The following is a 22,364-nucleotide window of genomic DNA, read 5'->3' as shown; positions in this document are numbered from 1 at the left end:
CCTGTGATCTTTTCACCTCTGTGATACTTCTGTAATTCTCTTAGGGAGATAAAAATAACTCAGTTGCCAGGGGACCACTTTTATTAGCACATATAAGTGCAGAACTAAATAAGCCATGTCGTGGGGGAAATTTTAGGTCCTCTTGACAATGTATGCTTAAGGCTACTGCTGGTGATATGGATTTGTCTTGGAAGCTTCTTTTTGGAGGTTGTTTGCGTGCTGAAGAAGGGAGCAAGCAGAAATTGCTTTCCAAACAGGTTTTGCTCCTAAGAGTGTCAGGGTCAGCAATATTTCCATCGCCAGCACGTTCTTGCCTCCTAATATTTTGTCTGTTGGATTCTGAGACCATCCTAGCTACCAGGGAAGAAACGCTCTAGCATGGTCATTTCTGGGCTGCGTTTAGCTTTCAAACCAAAGTTGAGATCTCAGGACTTGCCACACTTTAGCAGTTTCTTAAAGAGCTTTTCAGGCCATTAAAGCTTGCAACGTCTGTGGGAGGGGAGATAACAGATTACTATTGCTTTTGAGTTATGTTTTTCTTTATTGTACAGCTGTGCAAAACAACACACATGGGGACTCAAGGACTAGACAAAGAGTAGAGTCATTGCTAAAAGCAGCTTGAGGAAAGCTGGTGCTACAGTTTGAAGTGGCTCCCAGGTTTAGGCAACCTTCCGCTGTTCATCTGCATGCCACAGGTTCCTTGGGTAATGATGCCTCCTCGGAGCTGCCATCAATAGTCAATAGAAGTCCTCATAACCCTTTCCAAGCTGCTGATTTCATACTGGTGGTTCTAAGTTTCCCTCCACAAAGCATTCCTAAATTCTTTCATCATATCGGATTTAAAAATCTCATTGTTCCTGAGCAGATTCTGTTGTTCTATGTCCATCACAGATTTTAGATCCCAAGAAGCTTTTGAAGATAGTCAGTGACTGCTAGTCAGTCACAGACCTCACAGATACTCACTTTCTCCATACTCCTAACACAGCCCAGGACATCACTTACACTGGAAGGAGCCTCTGGGAGGTCATCTAGTCCAACCATCTACTCAGAGCAGGGCCAATTTCAACTTTAGAACTGGTTACTCAGGATTTGGTTCAGTTCAGTTTTGAAAACCCCTAAGGATGGAGTTTCCACAGCCTTCTGGGAGGTCTCTTTCAGTGTTAATATCTTTTGCTGTGATTTTTTCCTTTTTTTTTTTAATATCCAATTGGAATTTTTCCTTCTGCAGTTCATAACTGTCACCTCTTACCCTTTTGTTGTGCGCTTCTGATAAGAGTTCAGATCCATCTCCTCTCTAAGCCCCAGGTCAGATTTCTGACCTCCCCCTTCTACAGCCAAGTGTTACGCACAATTTGACTAATTTATCTTCGCACCACTGCCACTGCTATCAGATTAAGAGTTATTAACCACACTTATGAGGTGGATCATAGATACTAAAGACAGCAACTAAATGTCAAAGAAACTAAAAGTCAAAGACATTCACTAATTTGGAATGCATCATTAAGATAAAGAGTACCAGATTTTCAGGTATGTAGAAAGGACGAATTCTGCCCACATCAGCTGCGGCTCAACTTCTTTCCAGATCGCTGTCCATCATCTTAGCTGGGGGAAGCAAGGAAAGAGAATATGTGCTCACGCAAGACTTCACTGTGATGCATATGTACAAGGCTGTTAAATATCCACAAGGCAACATTAATGCTGAACACCTACAGCTTGCAAAATATTATCTGTATCCTTTAAGGGGTCATGCTGCCAGGAAGGTTGCAAACCTCCTCATCTGGATCATACTTTTAAATTTTCAGTGATTCATAAATCAATAGAAAAGAGAATTCAGTGACTCTAAAAGCCTACAGATTAATTAGGAGGAAACGTTAGCTTTATCAGTACCTTCATGGGTGTATTGGGTTTGCATGGCAAGATTTTGGTAGGGGGGGTGATATAGACACCCGGGTCTACAGGGGTGGCTTCTGTGAGAAGCTGCCAGAAGCTTCCACTGTGTCCAACAGACCCAATGCCAGTTGGCTCCAGGACGGACCCGCTACTGGCCAAGGCTGAGCTACTCAGCAATGGTGGTAGCACCTCCGAGATAATGTTTAATGGGGCAGGTGGGAACTGCAGCCAGAGAGGAGTGAGACTATGAAAGGAACAACCCTGCAGACACCCAGGTCAGTGCAGAAGAAGGGGGAGGAGTTGCTCCAGGCGCTGGAGCTGAGGTTCCCCTGTAGCCCACAGAGGTCCACAGTGGAGCAGATATCCACCTGCAGCCCATGGAGAACCCCACACCAGAGCATGTAGATGTGCCCTGAAGGAAGCTGTGGCCCTACGGAGAGCCAGGCAGGAGCAGGTTTACTGGCAGGACTTGTGACCCCATGGGGGACCCACGCTGGAGCAGCCTGTGCCTGGACTGCAGCCCGTGGGAAGCATGGACACGGTAGAAGTTCACGAAGAACTGCAGCCCATGGGAGGCACCCCATGCTGGAGCAGGGGAAGAGAGCAAGGAGCGTTAGAGACAATGCGTGAACTGACCACGGCCCCCATTCCCCATCCCCTTGAGCTGCTCGGAGGTAGGAGGTAGAGGAATCAGGAGTGAATGGAGCCTGAGAAGAAGGGAGGGGTGGGGGCAAGGTGGTTTTAGATTTGTTCTTATTTCTTATTATCCTACTCTGATTTTGATTGGCAATACATTAATTTCCACAAGTCAAGTCTGTTTGCCCATGATGATGATTGCTGAATGATCTCCCTGTCCTTATCGCGACCCATGAGCCTTTCATTATATTTTCCCTCCCCTGTCCAGGCGAGGAGGGGGAGTCCCAGAGCAGCTTTGGTGGGCACCTGGCATCCAGCCAGGGTCAACCAACCACAATGGGTATTTGCCAAAGAGCAGCAGAATGGTGAGACTTGAGAACCATGGGGCTCATTACAGGATCTGGAGGAAATCATTCTCCTTCCTTTCACCAAGTTTGATGCTTCTTTTTAGTACTGGTATCTGGTTCCAACCTTGATTTCTTCACCACCTCATCCCCACCCATCCTGCTCACTCAGCGGGACCCCATCTTAGCCTCTGTCTGCCCAGTCACACACTCCCTCCTGCTTTTCCATCTCCTTGTCCCCCTAGGCCCCCTCCACTTCCTTTTCTCTCTCTCCAAGGGTCCTGATCTCACCGGTTTCCTTATCCCAGACCACCTTGGGTCTAGTTTTACTGCTCTGACCTGGTTATTTTTCCTCCTTGAGGTGGGTGGGATGTTGGTAGGCTGATTTAGCACACAGATGAGGCAGTTCCTTGCTGCATTTGTGCCCTGCCCAGCAGAAAGCAACTGGAAGCAGGAATTACAGGAAGAATCCCTTGAAACAGCTTGAGTCAGACTGCATTTAGTCACCCTGTGGGACGGTGGTGTATTCAGGGCCTGATCACAAGTAAACGCTCTGAGGGAACGCAGCTTGCTCAAGCTGGTAAAACTTAGTAGTTCTGAGTCTCATACGAGCCTTGTGCGGAAGAAAGCAGGAGACATTTTAGCTGCTCAAAAGAAAGAAGTCTTTACCACACATATTCCTACTGCCTTTTTCTTGCAAATATTAAAAAACTGGTGCAGATTCTAAGGGAACAGTGAAAAATGTGCTAATACAGGAGTCCTGCCTTTTCCCCCCATCTCTTCCCACCTCTATTTTAAGTTCTAATCCAAAATACAAAGACAAGTAGGCATTTCAGCAGAAGGGTTTCCAGTTCTGAAATAAGGACAAAACAAACTGTTTTCTCCACTGCTTTCTCCTACCCACAGTCTGAGAATCGTAGAATTATTTAGATTGGAGAAGACCTTTGAGATCATCAAGTCGAACTGTTAGTCCAGCATTGCCAGGTCCACCGCTAAACCATGTCCCCAAGTGCCACATCTATCACGTCTTTTAAATACCTCCAAGCATGGTGACTGATTAGAGGTTTTTGCTGAAGCTTTTGACCCAACACAAACATAGATCAGCTGGCAAGCAGGAAACTGATGCAGGGAAAATTTAGTCCGAACAGAAAAAGTAACAAATGAAGGAGAAAAGTGCTGTATAGTGGGAAGTCCTGGCCAGCTTTAGTGTTAGGGAGTACTGCTAACCCCTTCTGTATTTGTAGTACACATATCAAATACAACATCAGCCTAAGCAACCTGCAAAGGTTCATCTACTTACCTCAATGATTTGGGCATCTAACCGAGATCCCAGGTCTGCAAGGTTTTGGGTAAGCCTTGACTCCTGCACAGAACTCAGTGTTTACACAATGAGAGTGCCGAGGCTCCTGTGTCCAAACCAGCTCTGGGACAGGACAAAAACCCCATGAAAGGCAACACTTTCCAGCTGGAGGGAGAAAAGTTCAGGCTGCACTTCTATTGTTGAGCAGACTCCATCCCTCAGAAGGGACCTTGAAAAGTCAAGGGGCATGAGGGAACTCACCATTATGTGACATAACTCACACTCTAGAAAACTAAAGCCTGGGCCAAGGCACTCATAATGAAGAGAGGGAAAAGACCTTTGGCTAATTGACATAAAACACCCAAAATGCTAGCTTGCAGGGGCACAGGCTTTTGTCACAGTAACTGATATTTTGCCTGTTTGGAAAGAAATTTTTAAGAGGAGAATGAAGAGCATATGTTGTCAAGTGGGTATAAATCAAACTAAGCAAACAAAGGAACACAGGGAGAACACGGGCTGATGTCAAGGCTAAGAGAGAAGAGGCTGGAAGCAGAGAAAGCCACAGATTCCTTTAGACAGATATATTTCCTTCAGATCAGCTTAGTTTTCCACGCTGATGAAAAGCCAGGTGAAAGGTAGCAGCGACCAATGTACCTAACCAGGGAAGTTTCTAGCGGAACACCCGCAAGCTGGCTGCAGTGTTCAGTATTACTTACCTGGGTCCTGACGTGCGGTGCTCGTGCAGATACTGCCCCTCAAGAGTGGAAGGCTGCGTCATACGTTACAGCTCCTGTAAGTACCTATGTCTACAAAAGGAGTCTTGCTTTTGTACTAAGTAATAGCACACAAGGCATTGTTAAAACCAGATTTCAGTTCAGCCTATTCTTCAGTTACTCCATAAAGCCAGAAGTGGTTTTCCTCATTGTTCTTTATAGCCTTCCCAGATCTTCTAGCCACAAACACATCATTTATTTAAGCCACACATAAACAACCATGCCTTACATCAACTTTTCATTCAATGGAAAGCACATGAAAGATCTACTTTCCTTCTGTGTGTTACTTGCCTGCAAGGGCTGGAGTCTCTCTTTGCAAATTCCTGGTGGCAACCCCAAGCAGTTGTCAAAGCTTGTTCCATATTTGGCATTTTAAGAAATTCCCATGGGTTTAATCCATTACAGAATCATTCAGTCACCATTTGGCACCTTTTTTGTACCAGATGACAAGTCAAAGTATTCCATGATCTCTGAGGAAGGCAGACCCTTAACCGAATTTGATGTCAATCTTTTGTCAGAATGCAAAATGTATCTACTGCAGTTGCCATACAAAATTGTGTGACACCCAAAGCTTGTTATATGGTTCCCTGTCTAACAATAAGTGGATAGAGTTATAATTCAGATTGATATTCTGCAAGTGAATGATGATACAGGGTCACCATCTCAATCACAAAAAAACCTGAGCCAAGACTGTTAAAAAGCAGAATCAACAAAAACAGTCATATGAAACCAGTTTAAAAAAACCCTTGCTGCAGTATACAGAAATAAATAAAACACCACCCCCCCTTCTGCTTTTTAAAGTCAGGGCTGGTCTCAGTTGAGAACATGCAGTACACTTGTCTCTCTGGCAGTATGCCCTATACCAGAAGTAACAAATTTCTCCAAAATCCCCTCCTCCTAGCTAAGAGCTGGCAAGGAATACAATATTGATTGCTGAATCTGAGGGTGGAGGACAACCCTCCCTTCCCAGTGTGATTCAGCGACCTGCAGTAGCCATTCTAAGTAAGATTAGCAGACCATTCCTTAAGATTTTGAGCTCTTTTTCTGACAGGGTGAGCCCTCCTCTCCAAGCTTGCTAGCGCAAACCAGCTCAAATCAGTGTCATTCAAGGGGGGGGCCTACAACATGTCTCAGCTCAGATGGAGCACACCTTGACTTGATAACCTTCAACATCTCACACCTATAAAGGCACTGGGATGTTTAGTTGGTACTGCACTTGCTGCTTGCTGCCTGAGGCATACCTTTATGCTGATTCTGTAGCACTAATAAATGTCAAATACTGGCAACATTTGCTTAGCATTCATTAAAAGAATACATCGCTTGCCATTGTGCTTACACCTGTAGGTTCTGCTGCTTTTCATGCTGCACTGAAGAAGCCACCATTTGAGACCTGTTGTTAGGCAGACTTGCCTTATTCCTTGGCATGGGTGCATAACAACTACCACTTGGTAGATGAATGCTTGCATCCTTCAAAAACAGGAAAAGGCAACCAGGTACACTGATCAGCACCTTGTATTTCAAGCACTGCACTAGAACACAGCCATGGCTTAAACAGCCTTTGCCTGCCCCTTTCTGCACAGTAAAGTCTTGGATCTAGGATACTAGGAGTGATTGGTGGGACTGTGCAACATAAACTACATAGTGGTTTACAGCTGGCATCACTGTCAGTGAATCCAGAAGCCACATCTGAGACCATGTGCTAGGACCTGACATGTGCCTTTCAGCACCAGCCACCTTCCCCATCCTCTACAGTTCCACAATTAAGAAAAGAGGCAACGTAACCTTGTAGAGACGTGAAATCCTCAATATACATTAGCACTCAACAGTCAGATTAGGGTAAATTCACCATAGGAACTTTTCCTAGTAGACATTTCTCACCTATGGGTGAAGACATTCACATATCCACATGCCACACTCTGTATGAAAACACTGATTATTATACTCTGACTATGTGAGCAGGATTGACTAGTCTCATTTTGCAGGCTGCTGTAGACTACTGTAGGAGAATCACAGATGGCATAATAAATTAGAGCCAGTATTCATGCTTCCTGTATTTTCTACAACCTATTCTACCAGTGAGAGACATAATTTTCCAGGATACATCAAACTGCAGAATCAGATTTTCAGTCTGCATCATGGGTAATGCTGCGTACAACCAAGAAGCACATGCATACTTCCATCGTACCCAGACATCATGAAGGATTATTGAGAGGTGTACATCTGGCTGGCTGGCCAGATGGATACTGGAAAAGCCTTCCACGAAGCATCACCACGCAGCTGCCACTGCCAGAGATCTGGGGCAGCTTGGCATAGCAGGACACAGACAGGGAATCACACAGAAGCTGTAACTGGCATTGTGCGTGTTTATATAGGTTGCTTTGGGCTTCTTAACCTTGAAGCAACATCACTTGGTGTGATAGCCTATCTGCCAGAAATCCCTCCCAGAACAATGATCTGAGCCTGGATCACCTTCACATGTGCAGCAGTATGTGCCTAGAGGCTCATCTTCTCTGGCCTCCCGAGAACTCTATGGTGGTCCAGCACCAGCTTTTTTTTTTACTTATTTAAAAACTGCCAAAATAAAACTACTCTGGAGGCCAAACGATAAAAGGGCTTCTCTGCCAGACCTGTGTTCTGCCAGCATGCAGCTATAGCTGTATTGTGTGAGGCAACACATGACATGACAGCAAGTAGGATTGCCTGAGAGCAGGACTCAACAGGTGAGGTGAGAAGGTCTGCTGAAATACCCCTGCAGGTATCTCCTGCCTTAGGCAGAGAGGATGAGACATGGCATGGTGTGGATCCTGGAGCAAAATTCATTCTCTTATATGCCCAGGCTTCCTCAATGGCACTGCCAGCTGGTTTGCTCCAAACCAGAGTGGGCTCACGTGTGTGTGGTGGCGATGACCATGTCCCACCAAAAAATCAGCGATGGGACCAAACTGGCATCTACTTGCAGATGTGAGAAACCACATATGAGATGAGCATCAGTAGAAGGCAGAGAATGCCTGCATGCCTCCTACAGACAGGGGCAGGTTCACAACTTACAGAATCTTACGGGCAGCACAGATCCAAGTATGATCAGTCTCAGATAATAATTAATTACGATAATCGTTATTATACAGATTGACTTAAATCTCTCTCTTGAGTTACAAAGCTGCAGGCAAACCTTGCCATTGCTAATGAAAATAAGCTGTGGGAACTGCAAGATATCAGACAGCCATTGTCTAACAGTGAACAGGCACCACAGCAGCACAGCACCTGGCTAAGTGTGACCATCACACTCCACCATATACGAGGTGAAGAAGAGGCTCTTTAACAGCCAGCCTCAAATGTTAAGGATTAAAGTCTGCCTATCAGCATAACTCTAATTGTTACCAAGAACATAATTTGCATGCCAAAAAGATGTTCGTAAAATGACTTTCTCAATCATTCTCTCACTTTGATCTTCATTATTTCCTGATGGCATTCAGCATTTAGGGTCAAATCAAACTCAAAAACCCTTTGAAATAAATGTGGATGGGAAAGAGATGTCAGTGCACGTGGCTTTCAGTTCCCAAACTGCATCAAAATGCAAGGAAGATGTTTGATGATGGGTTAGGATGGGCTGTGAACCCAGTGACAGTCTAGGGAAAGAGAGCACTAACTGTTACAGAGAACAAACTAATTTTAACTGTTTTCTGAAAGCTGGTTGGGCTTTTAGCCATTGCTATCACATGCACCAAATATCAAAAGGTTGTACATCATGCGGCACAATGCAGGATTACCACAGTGGAGCCCTGTTCTTGCTTCCCTCTTGGTCTTTCAAATTCTGTAATTTTGCAGTATTTCTGAAAATTATCCAACCTTCTGTTCTTCTGGGCCTTTCAAAGTACTTCACTTGAAAGCTGTAAACTGATTTCAAACTTTAGCACCTTCAAAGAAGAAACAAAATATAGTCATAAAATATACACCATGAAAACATTCTCAGTACTCCACTGTTTTGGAGAAGTGTCCTTTGAAGGAGTTAGCTAAACGTAGATAAGCCTGTACTCTGTACACCTGAGAAATGAAGTTTGTTTATTTTCCCAAATAAAAGCAACAGGATAGGAGAATTTCAGACTGTTTTGACACAGTGTCAAGCTGTGGTCTTCAGTTTTTGGACCTTAGTGGCTATTGCTCAAAGTTTCATTAAACTGTAAGTTCAAGAGAACACCTACCTTGTTACAAAGCCACAGTTATATAGATATGTAACTTTTCATTGTCAAAACAAAAATCCAGCCATAGTCTTGTTAACGCCGTATACTTGTATATAACATTGCCTAATATTATAAAATCTGGCTGAAGAGCTGCCAGCTTTACATGCAATAAATCATTATGATCACATGAAAACTACAAAACAAAGTAGACATACACTGGAATGAGCATAAAACCAATCTTACTAATTATGATATCAAAGGAAAAGAAGATCGGAAAGCAAAGTTAGTTTTAAAAATCTGTATTATAATTATAGTAAGTATGATTAACTTAGTAATAATTGTAACTTTATATAAACACCAGGAATCGCATTTACCCAGAAACCTCATCAGAAATACATAAAACTGGACTTGACAAAAAGAACAAAAGGTAACTGCATATCAGTTGTTTATTGTACCTGTGAGGAGGAGGATGCAAGTGGTAGGGAAAGACAAGTTTTATTAGGTGGGGGAAGTTGGATTGGTTACATTCTGGAAAATGAAAGAAACATTCTCTTTTATCCTTTCAAGGAAAGGATCAGCCAGAGTCTGATGTTGCCCAGAGAAATGTTTCCATTGCATCAGCTGTGACATGGAGAGCAGTTTCTTTGAATTAGACTTCTCATGGTTTTGTCCAAGCTGGCAACTTCTAGATACAGAAAACTTTTCTGAGGAAGGATCTAAAAAAACATGATGAAGTAGACTAATCAGAGAAAACTAATGCAGAAAATTCCAGTCTGAATCAATAAGCCAGTTGGTGATAACAAATGAGAGAAAAATAAAACAGCATGTACAATCCTTCTACATCAATGAAACCCAAACATATGTATCCATAGTAAGAGGGGAAATGTTGTTTCTTGCTCATTGACTGAGTTTATCAAAATCACCATATGCTAGCATAAAGACAAATCCTTTTACACATGGATGGTAAAGGAAATTTTTTATCTGGTAATTCCCTTTCTTTGGTCTTCCTAATTCTGTGACATTTGGGCTGCTCCCATTCTTTAAGTAAATCTGAATTTAGAAGTACATTGCAGCAAGATTCACGCTAGCTTCTGTTTCCTCCCAGAGAAGTCATTCCAACCAGCTAAGAGTAGTTTGAATAGCTATTTCATTGACTCAGCACACTAGAGCTGTGCACTCCGTGCGTCCAGATTATGCCAAGTTGTTCAATATACAAAATATTGTATACTGTATATCACAGTAAGGAAAATACTATTGCTGTGAAGCACAAAGACAGGAATTCATTCAACAAAGGATCCTAAACCCCAGTACAGTACCATGTCATTGCAGGGTATGTGACATATTGCTGAATTCATGACTCATCTGATGCATGTGATAAATGAAGAAATTTTGGATATTTAAAAAAATGCATCACTGCTGTTACTGGTTTAAAAGCTGCTGTCAAATATTTCCATAACAGTGTTATGTGCTCCTTATGAAAGACCAGTGATATGAGCAACATGATGACTCAGAGCATGCTTGAGTTTTTTAAAGTTTTGGAGAGCCCATAAAGACTCACACATGCAAGAGTTTCCTTCCTTTTGACTGACATATGATGCACATTTGCACTAGACTTGAAACATATTCTTTTACTGGCCAGAAGAAAATTTAGAATAGATACTCTTATCAAGTCCTTACAGATTCTGCATTCCTAACTCCATAAATTAAACCACAATCAGGTAAAACAATAGGCTTACAGGTTTGTAGCTGATCTGAAAGCCAGCAGAATAACAAGAAACCCATCTGCATGACCCATGCACAGCTAATTTCTTCAAGACTCCTGTGGTTTCCTAAAGATGGTCCTAGTGTGAATGGACAACAGGAGCTTGGTCAAGAATATCCAGTCTCATTGGTATGTCTAATAGAGATCATCATGACAAGTTCTTATATTGTGAAGTCTGTATTATATTCTTTGGTTCCTCTTTGGTTTATCTTTTGAATCCTACTTTCTAGAAATGGAGGAGACAAATCAGTGAAAGTTCTTGGCTTTTTCTGTGCTCCAGTATCTATCCCCAGTAACCTGGAATCTGCTTCCTTGATGAAGTAATTTGACAGCTTTCTGTTCTTAGGAAAGGCAAAGAGACCAACTAGTGGTAGCTGCATTCTGGGGTGATCAGACTGAAGACCATGACTCACAACAATATGACTAGGGAACAGATGAGCCAGTTTGCCTTCTCCTCTTTAGGAAATCAAACCTTCCCCTCACTCTGCCTTTTCCACCACTCAAGTCTAAGAATGACCTTCAGATTTTTCCTTGATTTACAGCAAAAGGTTGTTCACTGGGACCGGGATATAATTACCCTTGAGGAAGTCCTGGTTACAGGATCCAAGAGACCAATGCTGTAGTCAAATTGATGGAACCAATATGTATTCAAAGCATAAGATAAGCAGTTAAGAGTGTTAAGACAACTGCAAAATGCTAAGTAAAATTATATCCACCAGTGTTCTTCACAGGAACAAAATTTCTCTGCATTTCTGCAGTCGAGGAGCTCTAACTGCTTTGCTGCACATCAGTGAGAAAATCTGGTTAACATTTAACACTAAACGTGCCTTTTCCACACAGATCCTGTAATAGCACCTAGGTAGAGTCTGGTAATATATTTTAGAACATCACTTACTCATGCAAAAACAGAAGGTCTAATTTTTCAATCATTAAAGAAAGATACAAAGACAATGAAATCAGTATGTGGAGCAAGAATAAAGGAAAAAAGTAAAATTCTTACGGCTACAGAAGCACGGTGCTTTCACTAGCCAAGTTCTCCCTATTTTGGGTAGAATGAGATAAGAAAGGAACACAACTCTAGCCTATTACCTGGAGACACGCAAACCATCAAGCAAAACAGCCTCATTGAATCTGTATTACTTAATTTCTTGCCCATGTCTGTTAAGAATACACACTCTTGTACCCATTTGTTTGGTTCTTTTTATTGTGGTATCTGTGTGCATCTAGAAGGTATCACTATTGGTACCTCACTATTACAGCTGTAAATAGTGTACATCCATATTTCATGCCTGAAGGAAAGAAACATACCAGGGCAATAGACACTCTTTCCTTTAAGAAACTAGATGAGCTAAAAAAATTAGCATGGATAAGATGTAGACATAACCTATGATAATATTGTTTTTTTAATCCTGCTCCTAACTCAAACCTATATACCTGTATGCAGCAAGGTATTAAATTAATTTTGATATGCCAAAAGAACAAGAGACAGGTCCCTACAGAAAGGATTGATGTGAATATTTGCAACTTGGCATCACAGCTGCTAGGGGATCTTTCAGCATTTCTCAAATAACTATTTTAATCATCCTGCATCAGCTTTAGTTAATAACTGTGAAATGAAGGCTTATATTCAAAGATCTGGCATAGATCTTCATCTGGTATAGCTGTCCTTAGAGAAACAGCTTTTGAACTAGCCCTTGCCAGCTACTCATTACTGTGCTTGAAAATTTAGAAACAAAATACCATATAGTGTCATTTGGTTGTAACACATCACTAGTTGAGCTGGCCATAGCTAATTCAAGGAATTAAGACACATGATACACAGATTTATTGTTTTTGCAAAGAATGAATCTTTTCTCCTCCTCATCTTGTGAAGGGCTCCTATGGATTAGAAAAATCAGCCAATATCTGCAAGATCCCATAATGAACATCATTACTTCAATCCTATTTTACTGAGCATCAGAGTTTTCTCCAGTGACAGACTATGTATTCAGAATGGATGTACTTCCTCAGCAATGGCCAGAGATAATGAAACTCACTTTGATGGTCTTTCTTTCCCATACAGTCGCACTCAAGCAAGTCATGGGTAACACAGCTGGAATCTTCATGAAGAGTAAAGAGATTTTTAAGCTCCTCAGTGGAAAACCGGATGTTTTCAGATGTCTTGGAAAGGTCTACAACTGCCCCAGAAAGGTCTTGTTTGCTGATCTGTCTTTGATAAATCTTTTCTTCTATTGAGCCTGTATTGGAAGAAAAAAAAAGAAAAAAGATATACTGGGATACTTTTTGACCAGTAATTGTCAAGAAGTCAAATCCTTTTCCTGATAACAGTATTCATAGGAAATGCTAAAGCTATATATAAACACTATTTTCAGTTATGCAAGTAAAAGTAAAGCAAAGGCAAATGAATCATTGTGATGTTATTATTTTGACTGAATTCAGAACAAATTATATATATTTTTAAAGAATTAATTATTTCCACAAACACTCCCTCCCTCTCTTTTATGGACAACATTTCAATAGCTGTCTTACTATAGGGTATGTTTGAGCACCATCTCTGACCTGTGGTTAGCAGTCTGTAGATATAGACAGCATGTTTCTGACCATCTCTCCACACTCTAGCCATTGCCTGAAGAAAGCAAAAAGATTAAGAGTATTAACAGCCTGCCATACAATGGTATTTCAACTACAGCTTTTAGCCTCCACTAACTGCCAGTTCTGCTAGCTCATTCAAAAAGATGTTACTCAAAGCATTCCTCAATAACTGTCTTTATTTTTACAGAAATCTTCTGGTATTAGCTGTAAATAATTTTGAAAATATAATTTACTTTCTGCCATTTACACTACCCTTTCTTTCTGTGTACTATAGTAGGAAAGCAGGGGTTTCAGCTCTTTCCTGCCAGAAATCCTCTCTTCATATCTGTTTCCCAAGCATAGCAACTGTTTAATATTTCAGAAATACTCATCATTCTCACTCAGCTCCAAAATTTTTTTTGCCACAATACATCTTAAAAATGACTTCTCCATCTCTTTTAAAATTGTAAAATTAGTGTTTACACCCCCTTTAATTCTTAAACAAAATGCAACCGAGTACTGTTACATGATTTTTTTTTCAAACACATAAGGGTTACACCTACATACTGGGTACAAGTACCCACAACATGGTTTGCGGTCTTTGGCAACCTGTAGCAATTCTGACTGATTTAGCAGACTGTGTTTCCAGTAACAAGACAAGTGATACATGAGGTACTAATTCACACTTGGAAGAGGAGCAGGGCCAAGTATCAGAACTTATTTCAGGTATGAAGCACACAGCATTACTCTACCATAAAAAGTTTTTTACTGCATTTATAAAAAGATTCTTTTAATTGTTATTATTAAGGACAATTTTAACTGAGCATTCTTATGCCAGCTAAATAATCCCTTGAGTCCAACAGTGCCATTACAAGAATAGCACAGCACTGGCTTTGTTTTCTTTCTTTTGGCATCACTGCCATGTGATTTACTCATTCTCTTAATTCTGATCAGAACCTCTCCCTTTTTCTCAGGTATTGCAAATTGACAGCAACATTTGCTATGAAGTTTAATCATGTTTTTCTTCTCCTTTTAGACACACAGCAATTTCCAGTTAAAAAGAGGTCAGGAGACAAAGGGGACAGATGACTCACTCCTCCAAAGAAATCAAAATTTAATCTTTTCATTCTTTACTGCAAGAGGGCTTCTAATGATCCCAATATATAGTATGAGAGAGAAATATTTCTTCTTTTCTTCTCAAAAAGACTTTTCCTTCAGTATTGTACTTGTCCAGATGCAATGTGATAACTGGGTAGCAACAAGATGAGCCCAAAGAGTGCTGGTGAATGGAATTACATCCAGTCGGTGGCTGGTCACAAGTGCGGTCCCCCAAGGCTCAGTACTGGGTGCAGTCCTGTTTAATATCTTTACTGACAATCTGGACGAGGGGATCGAGGGCACCCTCAGTGAGCTGGCAGGTGACACCAAGCTTAGAGGGAGTTTTGCTCTGCTGTTGGGCAGGAGGCTCTGCAGAGGGATCTGGGCAGGCTGGACCGATGGGCCGAGCCCAGTTGTAGGAGGTTCAACCAGGCTCAGTGCCGGGCCCTGCCCTTGGGTCACAGCAGCCCCAGGCAGCGCTGCAGGCTGGGGCAGAGCGGCTGGGAAGCTGCCTGCGGGAAAAGGGCCTGGGGGAGCCGGCTGACGGCCGGCTGGGCATGAGCCAGCAGTGTGCCCGGGGGGGCAAGGGGGCCCACAGCATCCTGGCCTGTATCAGAAACTGTGTGGCCAGCAGGACCAGGGCGGTGATCGTCCCCCTGTACTCAGCACTGGTGAGGCCGCACCTCGAATCCGGGGTTCAGGTTTGGGCCCCTCGCTGCAAGAGGGACATTGAGGTGCTGGAGTGTGTCCAGAGAAGGGCAGCGGAGCTGGTGAAGGGTCTGGAGCACAGGTCTTGTGAAGAGCGGCTGAGGGAGCTGGGGTTGTTTATTCTGGAGAAAAGGAGGCTCGGGGGGACCTTGTTGCTCTCTACAGCTGCCTGAGAGGAGGCTGTAGGCAGGGGGGGGTCGGTCTCTTCTCCCAGATAACAAGCAACAGGACAAGAGGAAATGCCCTCAAGTTACACCAGGGGAGGTTCAGATCGGATATTAGGAAAAATTTCTTCACTGGAAGGGTGGTCAAACACTGGAACAGGCTGCCCAGGGATGTCATGGAATCACCACCCCTGGAAGTGTTTAAAAGATGTGTAGATGCGGTGCTTAGGGACAAGGTTTAGTGGTGGACTTGGCAGTCCCAGGTTCACAGTTGGACTTGATGATCTTAAAGGTCTTTTTCAACCTAAATGATTCTATGATTCAACTTAAAGCCAGGCATTTCAAAACCAGTCAAGAAATCATTATGCCCATCCCAACCCACATGTACAGAGTTGTTATCAGACCTGAATATCTGTAGCTGGATTCCAGTCGATATCATACAAGATCAAGTGAGATGCTCCAACCAGATTCAGTCCTACTCCACCAGCCTTTGAACTCAGCAAAAAGACAAAAGCTGGACTGAATTTACTATTAAAGGTGTCAACAATCTGTTGTCTCTGGGAGACAGGAGTATGTCCATCAAGCCTGGTATAAGAGTATCCATAACGTTTGCACATCTCTTGCAATACGTTTAATGTCTGAGTGTAATTGGATACAAGTACGACTCTGTCAAATGGTAAAACAAAGTTATCTTATCATCTTAGACCCTGGTAAAGTTAAAGTCATAAATAACAAATTACTGAAGACATCTAAGAAGGTAAAATTACAAGTCAAGCAAAAATTACACATGAACCTGAGGTTACTCATACTTCCTAAGAAATAAAACATCTTCTATTATTTGAAGCACATACGAGATCTGGATACATTACACCTACTGTCAAGCATTCAAATGGTAAATAATGAATATTTTCCTTTGCAACAGAATTTGGCTTAATGCACACGTTGCAGAGATCCAGAACCATCCACAAAGACAGATTTTTTTTTTAAAAAAAACTGTTTATACAAAATGGCTGTTGTTAAGACAGCATTTGCAGAGGGTAGTGCTAATAAATTATATATGACTACTTACTGAAAAAGCTATTGTGAACTTCTGTATACAATCTCAGAAAATTCTAATAAACAAGATCATGAAAACAGTGACTCTTTCCTGCTTTTCATGACTGAAAAGAACTGTGATGAAGGATAGTGAAAGATATCACAAACAATATAGTCTGGATTTTTGGTTTGGTTTGGTTTTGTTTTTAAAGCAAAATCAGTCTGATCCCTTACACTAATGACCAATACTTACTGTTTTTTCTCTGAAATTTTGACTAAATCAGTTTAGAGATCTGCAAATCTAGAATTTCTGTCCTCCCAGATATTGAGGAGGATTCTACTGAGTGGACAAAGAAAGATCATTTTAATTAAGCCATAAATAAAATTATAAGAGCAATTTAGCATTTTCTGACAGATCTTATTTGGAGGTCTTTTATAATCTAAACTAGATGTAACCAATTTCATCACAGGTGATCCATTTTCAAAAATAATTTTGATTAAAAACAAATACAGAAGAACTAGACAAATAATTCCAGGGAAAATCTGATAAATCAGTATTTTAAAATGTTTTAAAGTATTTTTATTGTTGCACTTCACAACTGAACTGCATCCAAGACTTGGTGATATTTTTTGGTCAATCAACACCAAATTCACACCTTCATTTTCACTGAAAAACAGAATATGAACTTCAGAAGAGGACTGGATTTGAGTCTGTGTATTGCAAAAACTGTTTAGTACTAATGACAGCAGAGAAACAAAAGAAAAAGAAACATAAACAGCACTGAATTAAAGCAACCAAACTTTGAAAAGTGTAAAATAATGCCCCGACACCAGCTGTAACTCAGCAGCTCCTATAGCACTGATACAGGGAGAGGTGGTTTTTTCCTGATAGTCCTGTTTCTTTTGATCTACAGGAAATAAGGTCGGTACATTTTGATATTTAGCTGTCATTGGTTTCAACGGATGTTAAGCATACAAACTCCACCAATAGGCTCAACTTTCTGATTTGTAAAAAGAGAACATCTTCAAATTCCTTTAACATCAGTGTCAAGAGATCTGATGTTACTTCCTGCTACTGAATTACAGCATGTCCTATTTAAGCATCAATTTTTTTAAATAGAAGTTAAAAGCTAAATAGTTTTGGAATAGCTGGGCTTTAAGGCATGAGCCCATAAAAATGTTATCATGGGACAAAAGGTCATGTGCGATTTCCATGAATCAGCATTTGAACAGTAACTAACCATGTGCATCCTATTACCCCATGATAAACAGAGGTTTTCCTACATGTCAGTGGCATTTACCACAGGGAAATCAACAGCTGCTGTGCAAGTTTGTCTGTTGAGATTGCATACCCTGAACAGAAAATGCAGCAAGGACTGAGCAGTTAAACGTGATTAAAGAGGAAATAATTTATAATCTAGTAATTAAAAATATTTTAGTGCAATTTAAAATATTTAATACATTAATACATCTCCTCAAGGAGATATAAAGCATTGGAAAGCCTCTGCAAGTAAAGATAATATGTCATAGTACAGGGGCTGTAGCAAACTATCTTACTTCCTGGAACTTGGTATGAAAAATGTAAGTATCTTTATCTGGAAAAAATATGAAGAGCATCTTTGAAAATGATGTCACCTGTAAATGCTAGTTTAGTAATTAAAAAGGAGGAGCCAGGAGTACAATGCATAAATATGCTTTGCACCTCTGCAAAAAGTTGCAATGCCTTTATTTTGAATATTACATCCCCATGCATTTGAAAAGCAAAATAATATCCAGAAGGTCACTCCCATTATCACCCTTTTACCTTTCTTTCACACTTGCCTTTCAGAAGAGCTGAGCTCATGTATTGCTGCTAACAACTTCACCAGCACCTGCAATTTTCCTGAGTCAGTTTCTGAGAAAGTGTCCAAAGTATAATTTTGTGGAAAAGCATCTATTAGACCTTCGTAGAGGCTGGACTCATCATGTTCATCAGACAAAGGATCAGAGCTTTTTTCCTATTGAAAATAAAAAAAATTAAGTTCCCTAAACCCTCTAACATGTTTTGGGTTCTTTTAAACTTTGCTATACTTTTATTACAAAGACAAAAGGAGGTATCAAAAGCTGCCACAAAGTAGTGTATCATGTGAGCATGACAACGTCCCAATACTGGACTGAAAACACAGTTTTAAAATACTGATAGTGTTTATTTTGTTTTATACCCTCAATCTATGATGTTGTTTGCAGCTCAGTAGAAAGCTGAAATACTTAAAATGGAAAAATACATTCTACTTATCTACTTAAACAACCACACAGATGTACACCCACAGCAAAGCCTTATCTAAAACTTGGGACAGGGGACGGAATTCGATATTCTGTTTATTCTTTCTAAATCCCATAATACCTGATTACGGACCTTCACAGTCACTGACTCTTTTTAGCAAGATGCTAAAAGATTCAGTTATGCAACCAGAAATGAAGAAAAGCTAGCAAGTAAAAACAACAAAATAGAAGAAATACAGCTAATGTTTTGCTGTAATTTGAAAATAAATGTTTCGCAGAGAAGAAAAAGCCAAAATACTCAAAAGCCAAAACCACAGTGGCAGTAAATGACTTGCACATACAGTCTTTGCCATCCCTATGGGATGTCACATATGACAAATTTCTAATGCTTATACTATGAAGTAAAGGCAATGAACTTTACTTGGCAGTGTTGAAAGTTACACAGAGGTCTGTGCTGTGGACACTACTACAAAGTCACGCAGTAAGACTTCTAAAAAAGTTTTACATTTCCACCCACCTTACTTGGACTTTGACTAGTGGCCATAGAAGTTAGTATTACCAAGTTCTAACTATCATCTTATTTACCTATAGGAATGAGATGTACAGTGTGACAGGATCCCAGGAGAAGTGGAAGTGCAGACATCTAGTACCACTGACACTCTGAGCCTGCAGCTCCCAGTGTCACTGAGCTTGAGAGAGTGAAATCATCATGGGGACAGGGAGATTTCAGAGGAACCAGCAGACAGAGCACACACAGTAATCTCTAGCTAACAGTGTTCTTTGTAAAATTCACATTTATATGTATTTTTACAATATTCAGAAAAAAGATTAACAGGAAAAACACATGAAGAACAAGAAAACACCATAAGGCAATAGGAAACTGGTGAGATACCTTCCCTGAATATATTCAGATTTCCTAACATTTGTTTTTGAAAGCAGATCTCCTAAAGCAAGTTATATGTTAGAAAAGAGTATGGAAGTGACCTTAAGTAACACGCACATTGACTATAACAGCTCTAGTAACCTTTGCCTGCTTGAAATAACTAATTGCAGGCACCCAGCCCCACACAAACAGATACCTTTATAGCTTTAAAGAGAAGACATGGATGATTGCAAAGTTTTTTCAAAGCTCCTATACATATTAGGTGAGGACTGCTTTCTAGACTGCCTTGTAGACAGGACCTAATAACTTGAGAACTAAGCAGTTTTCGATACAATTCAAGTTGCAGTTCTGTTGGTCGGCAGAAGATTATGCTCTCCTTTTTGGGGGGCAGAAATTTGTTTATAACCTCCTGTGTTCTTCTTAGAATAAAAAGTCCAGTGAGGCGTGTGAGTTCTGCTGCTCTTTTTTCTCCTAAATCCTTTTCCTCCTAAAAGAAAAAAACCACAAAATCATTGAAAATCTTGCATTTCATCACAATAATTTTCTGTATGATTTTAATCAGATATTTTAATAATGTTTTGAAAGTATGATACCACTTTCTGACATGGGACTGTAACGATCAATTCTTCTCCAGTTACTAATACTGCATTAGCTTAGCTCTAGGTCTGGTTTCTAAAGTCTTAAACAAAGGAAAGTCATGTCCCAGAAGACATGCAAGGATTCAATTATATTCTAGAATTTCCTGAGATACAATAAAATCATACAGATTTTGTAGTACTGTGGAGAAACTAAGAATGAATAAAGTATAGTCACACGGTAATGCACATGGGACTTTTGGGAATGCAAGGTGTTGGAAGAACAATTTCTGCCTGCTGATTAATAAGCAGCTAAAATGACACGATGTCAACAGGTATGTATTCCTCCTGCTCCCTTTGGAGAACAAGTGAATTTATTTCAAATAGGAAGATGAAAAGCTTTTGCTACTATTAGTAATCCTGAGCTTCATTTTATTCCATAGAAAGCAAATTTCACTGTCTATGAATTTTCTTCTGTAACTGCAATTTATTTAATAGTACACCTTTGTTGCTGAAGGTTCTCTAGATCTGACAATCGGTTCCTCATATATCTTTCTATATGTGGATAAAGAACCAAGTATTCCTGGATTCACAAACTCTATTAATGCAAAAAATTCTTGCAAGTCATTTTGGATTGGAGTACCTAGAAAGAAAAAAAAAGAAAAATTGCATTTGGTAACTTTTTCTTGAAACTGATAGAAGAACAATTGTTGAATGCAGGGTTTAATGTTGAGACTGCATCTTGAAAACAGACGTTTTGTTCAATGAGAATTACTCAGAGTTCTGAATTAATCTAAAACTTTATCATGATACTACTGTCCTCCTAATTAAACAGATTGCATATCTAATTGTTTTGACAAGGGAATTTAAAAAGCCATTGTTCTAAATGGATTTTATTACATAACTGCAAAGGTAAACAATGAGTTTGGGTAGAGTCCTGATTCCCTTACAGAAGTTGCCAGGCTCTTTGCCTGTCCCTGAAGATAGACAAATCTTGAATTTATCTAAAAGATTTGGAAATAATCTTGTTTTTACAAGACCCAAGATCTAATATTTCATCAACGCATTTAATACTCATTGCCAAAATGTATTCTGTGCTCCTGCCATACTTAGAATATCTTTTTCCTTTACCCCAACCTAGCACTATTAACATAGCAAAATATTAAAACTAACTACAGATACTAACCAGTGAGGATAATTCTCCTCTCACAAGACAAACTAGTGAGGGCTGCAGTTGTCTTAATAGAGCTATTTTTCAGACGATGTCCTTCATCACAGATTAGGAGGTTAAATTCTATAGCCTGAATTTGATCCAAAGATCGCAGTAGCATCTCATAACTGATTATCATAACTGAATAAAGTGGAGAACTGATGAATTCTTCTACTTTGTGGTCCTGCAGGCATAAAGGAAAATATGTATTACAATTATTTCTTTGGAGATCACTCATGACATTCCTTAAACATCCAGTGTCTATAGAAATTTTTTCTAGCATGACACAAGACATTTATTATCTCCTTCATGAGTTTGGATTATCAATTTTTCCTAATTTGCAAAGAAAATATGGGATCTGATATAGCAATTCAGAGTTTTACCACCTCATTAAAAGAAAATGTATTATTCTTTCAGCCCTTCAAATCCTCTGAGACACATTACTGTGAAGGTGGAAAAGCACAGGTTCCCTGTAACAGCTTCCGAGTCCTGGAATTCAGGCAAGCTTCAAATGAATAATAAAAGCCAAGATAATGAAGAGACATAAGCAGCTGCTCTTATATTCATTTTGGGATCTCAAGCTGCAAGGGGCAGTAATGTGGTCCAGTAGGAAGTTACCACATTCTACCAAAATTCCTCTTGTTTTGATTTGAATACAATATTATACGAATATTGTGGAACCTACTGAATAGGTTTTAGGTTTTAGATTTTAGAATAGTAAGCTTCAGCTCGCTCAGAGCTCCATTGGGAGGGATTCTGTGGGAAGCTTCCATGGAGAATAAAGGAGATAAAGAGTACTGGGAGTTTTTCAAGAATGCTTTCCTGGAAGCACAAAAATAGTTGTCATGGTTTAACCCCAACCAGCAACTAAGTACCACACAGACATTTGCTCACTCAATCCCCCCGGTAGGATGGGAAAGAGACTCAGAAAAAGGTAAAATCTGTGGGTTGAGATAAGAATAGTTTAATAATTGA

At 40.4% G+C, this 22,364-nt stretch overlaps 1 protein-coding gene across 1 annotated transcript in view; it reads right to left on the bottom strand.

Annotated features, from left to right (window-relative positions):
* Positions 1 to 9,549: 9,549 nt before the first annotated feature.
* RAD54B (RAD54 homolog B) overlaps positions 9,550 to 22,364 on the bottom strand; it is a 70,194-nt gene continuing 57,379 nt past the window's right edge. The window contains exons 8-15 of the mRNA XM_014285125.3: positions 21,366 to 21,573; positions 20,683 to 20,822; positions 19,801 to 20,091; positions 18,281 to 18,456; positions 15,829 to 16,090; positions 13,443 to 13,509; positions 12,920 to 13,120; positions 9,550 to 9,837 (exon numbers count right to left, since the gene is read on the bottom strand). Of these exons, the coding sequence (XP_014140600.2) occupies positions 9,620 to 9,837; positions 12,920 to 13,120; positions 13,443 to 13,509; positions 15,829 to 16,090; positions 18,281 to 18,456; positions 19,801 to 20,091; positions 20,683 to 20,822; positions 21,366 to 21,573 (1,563 nt within the window). The 3' untranslated portion in view covers positions 9,550 to 9,619. The remainder of the gene's footprint in view (positions 9,838 to 12,919; positions 13,121 to 13,442; positions 13,510 to 15,828; positions 16,091 to 18,280; positions 18,457 to 19,800; positions 20,092 to 20,682; positions 20,823 to 21,365; positions 21,574 to 22,364) is intronic.

Source organism: Falco cherrug, chromosome 3 (assembly GCF_023634085.1).
Source record: "Falco cherrug isolate bFalChe1 chromosome 3, bFalChe1.pri, whole genome shotgun sequence".
In the NCBI taxonomy this organism is placed as follows: Eukaryota; Metazoa; Chordata; class Aves; order Falconiformes; family Falconidae; genus Falco; species Falco cherrug.
Note: the sequence above shows the minus strand (reverse complement) of the source record. Positions and strands in the feature narration are given on the sequence as shown.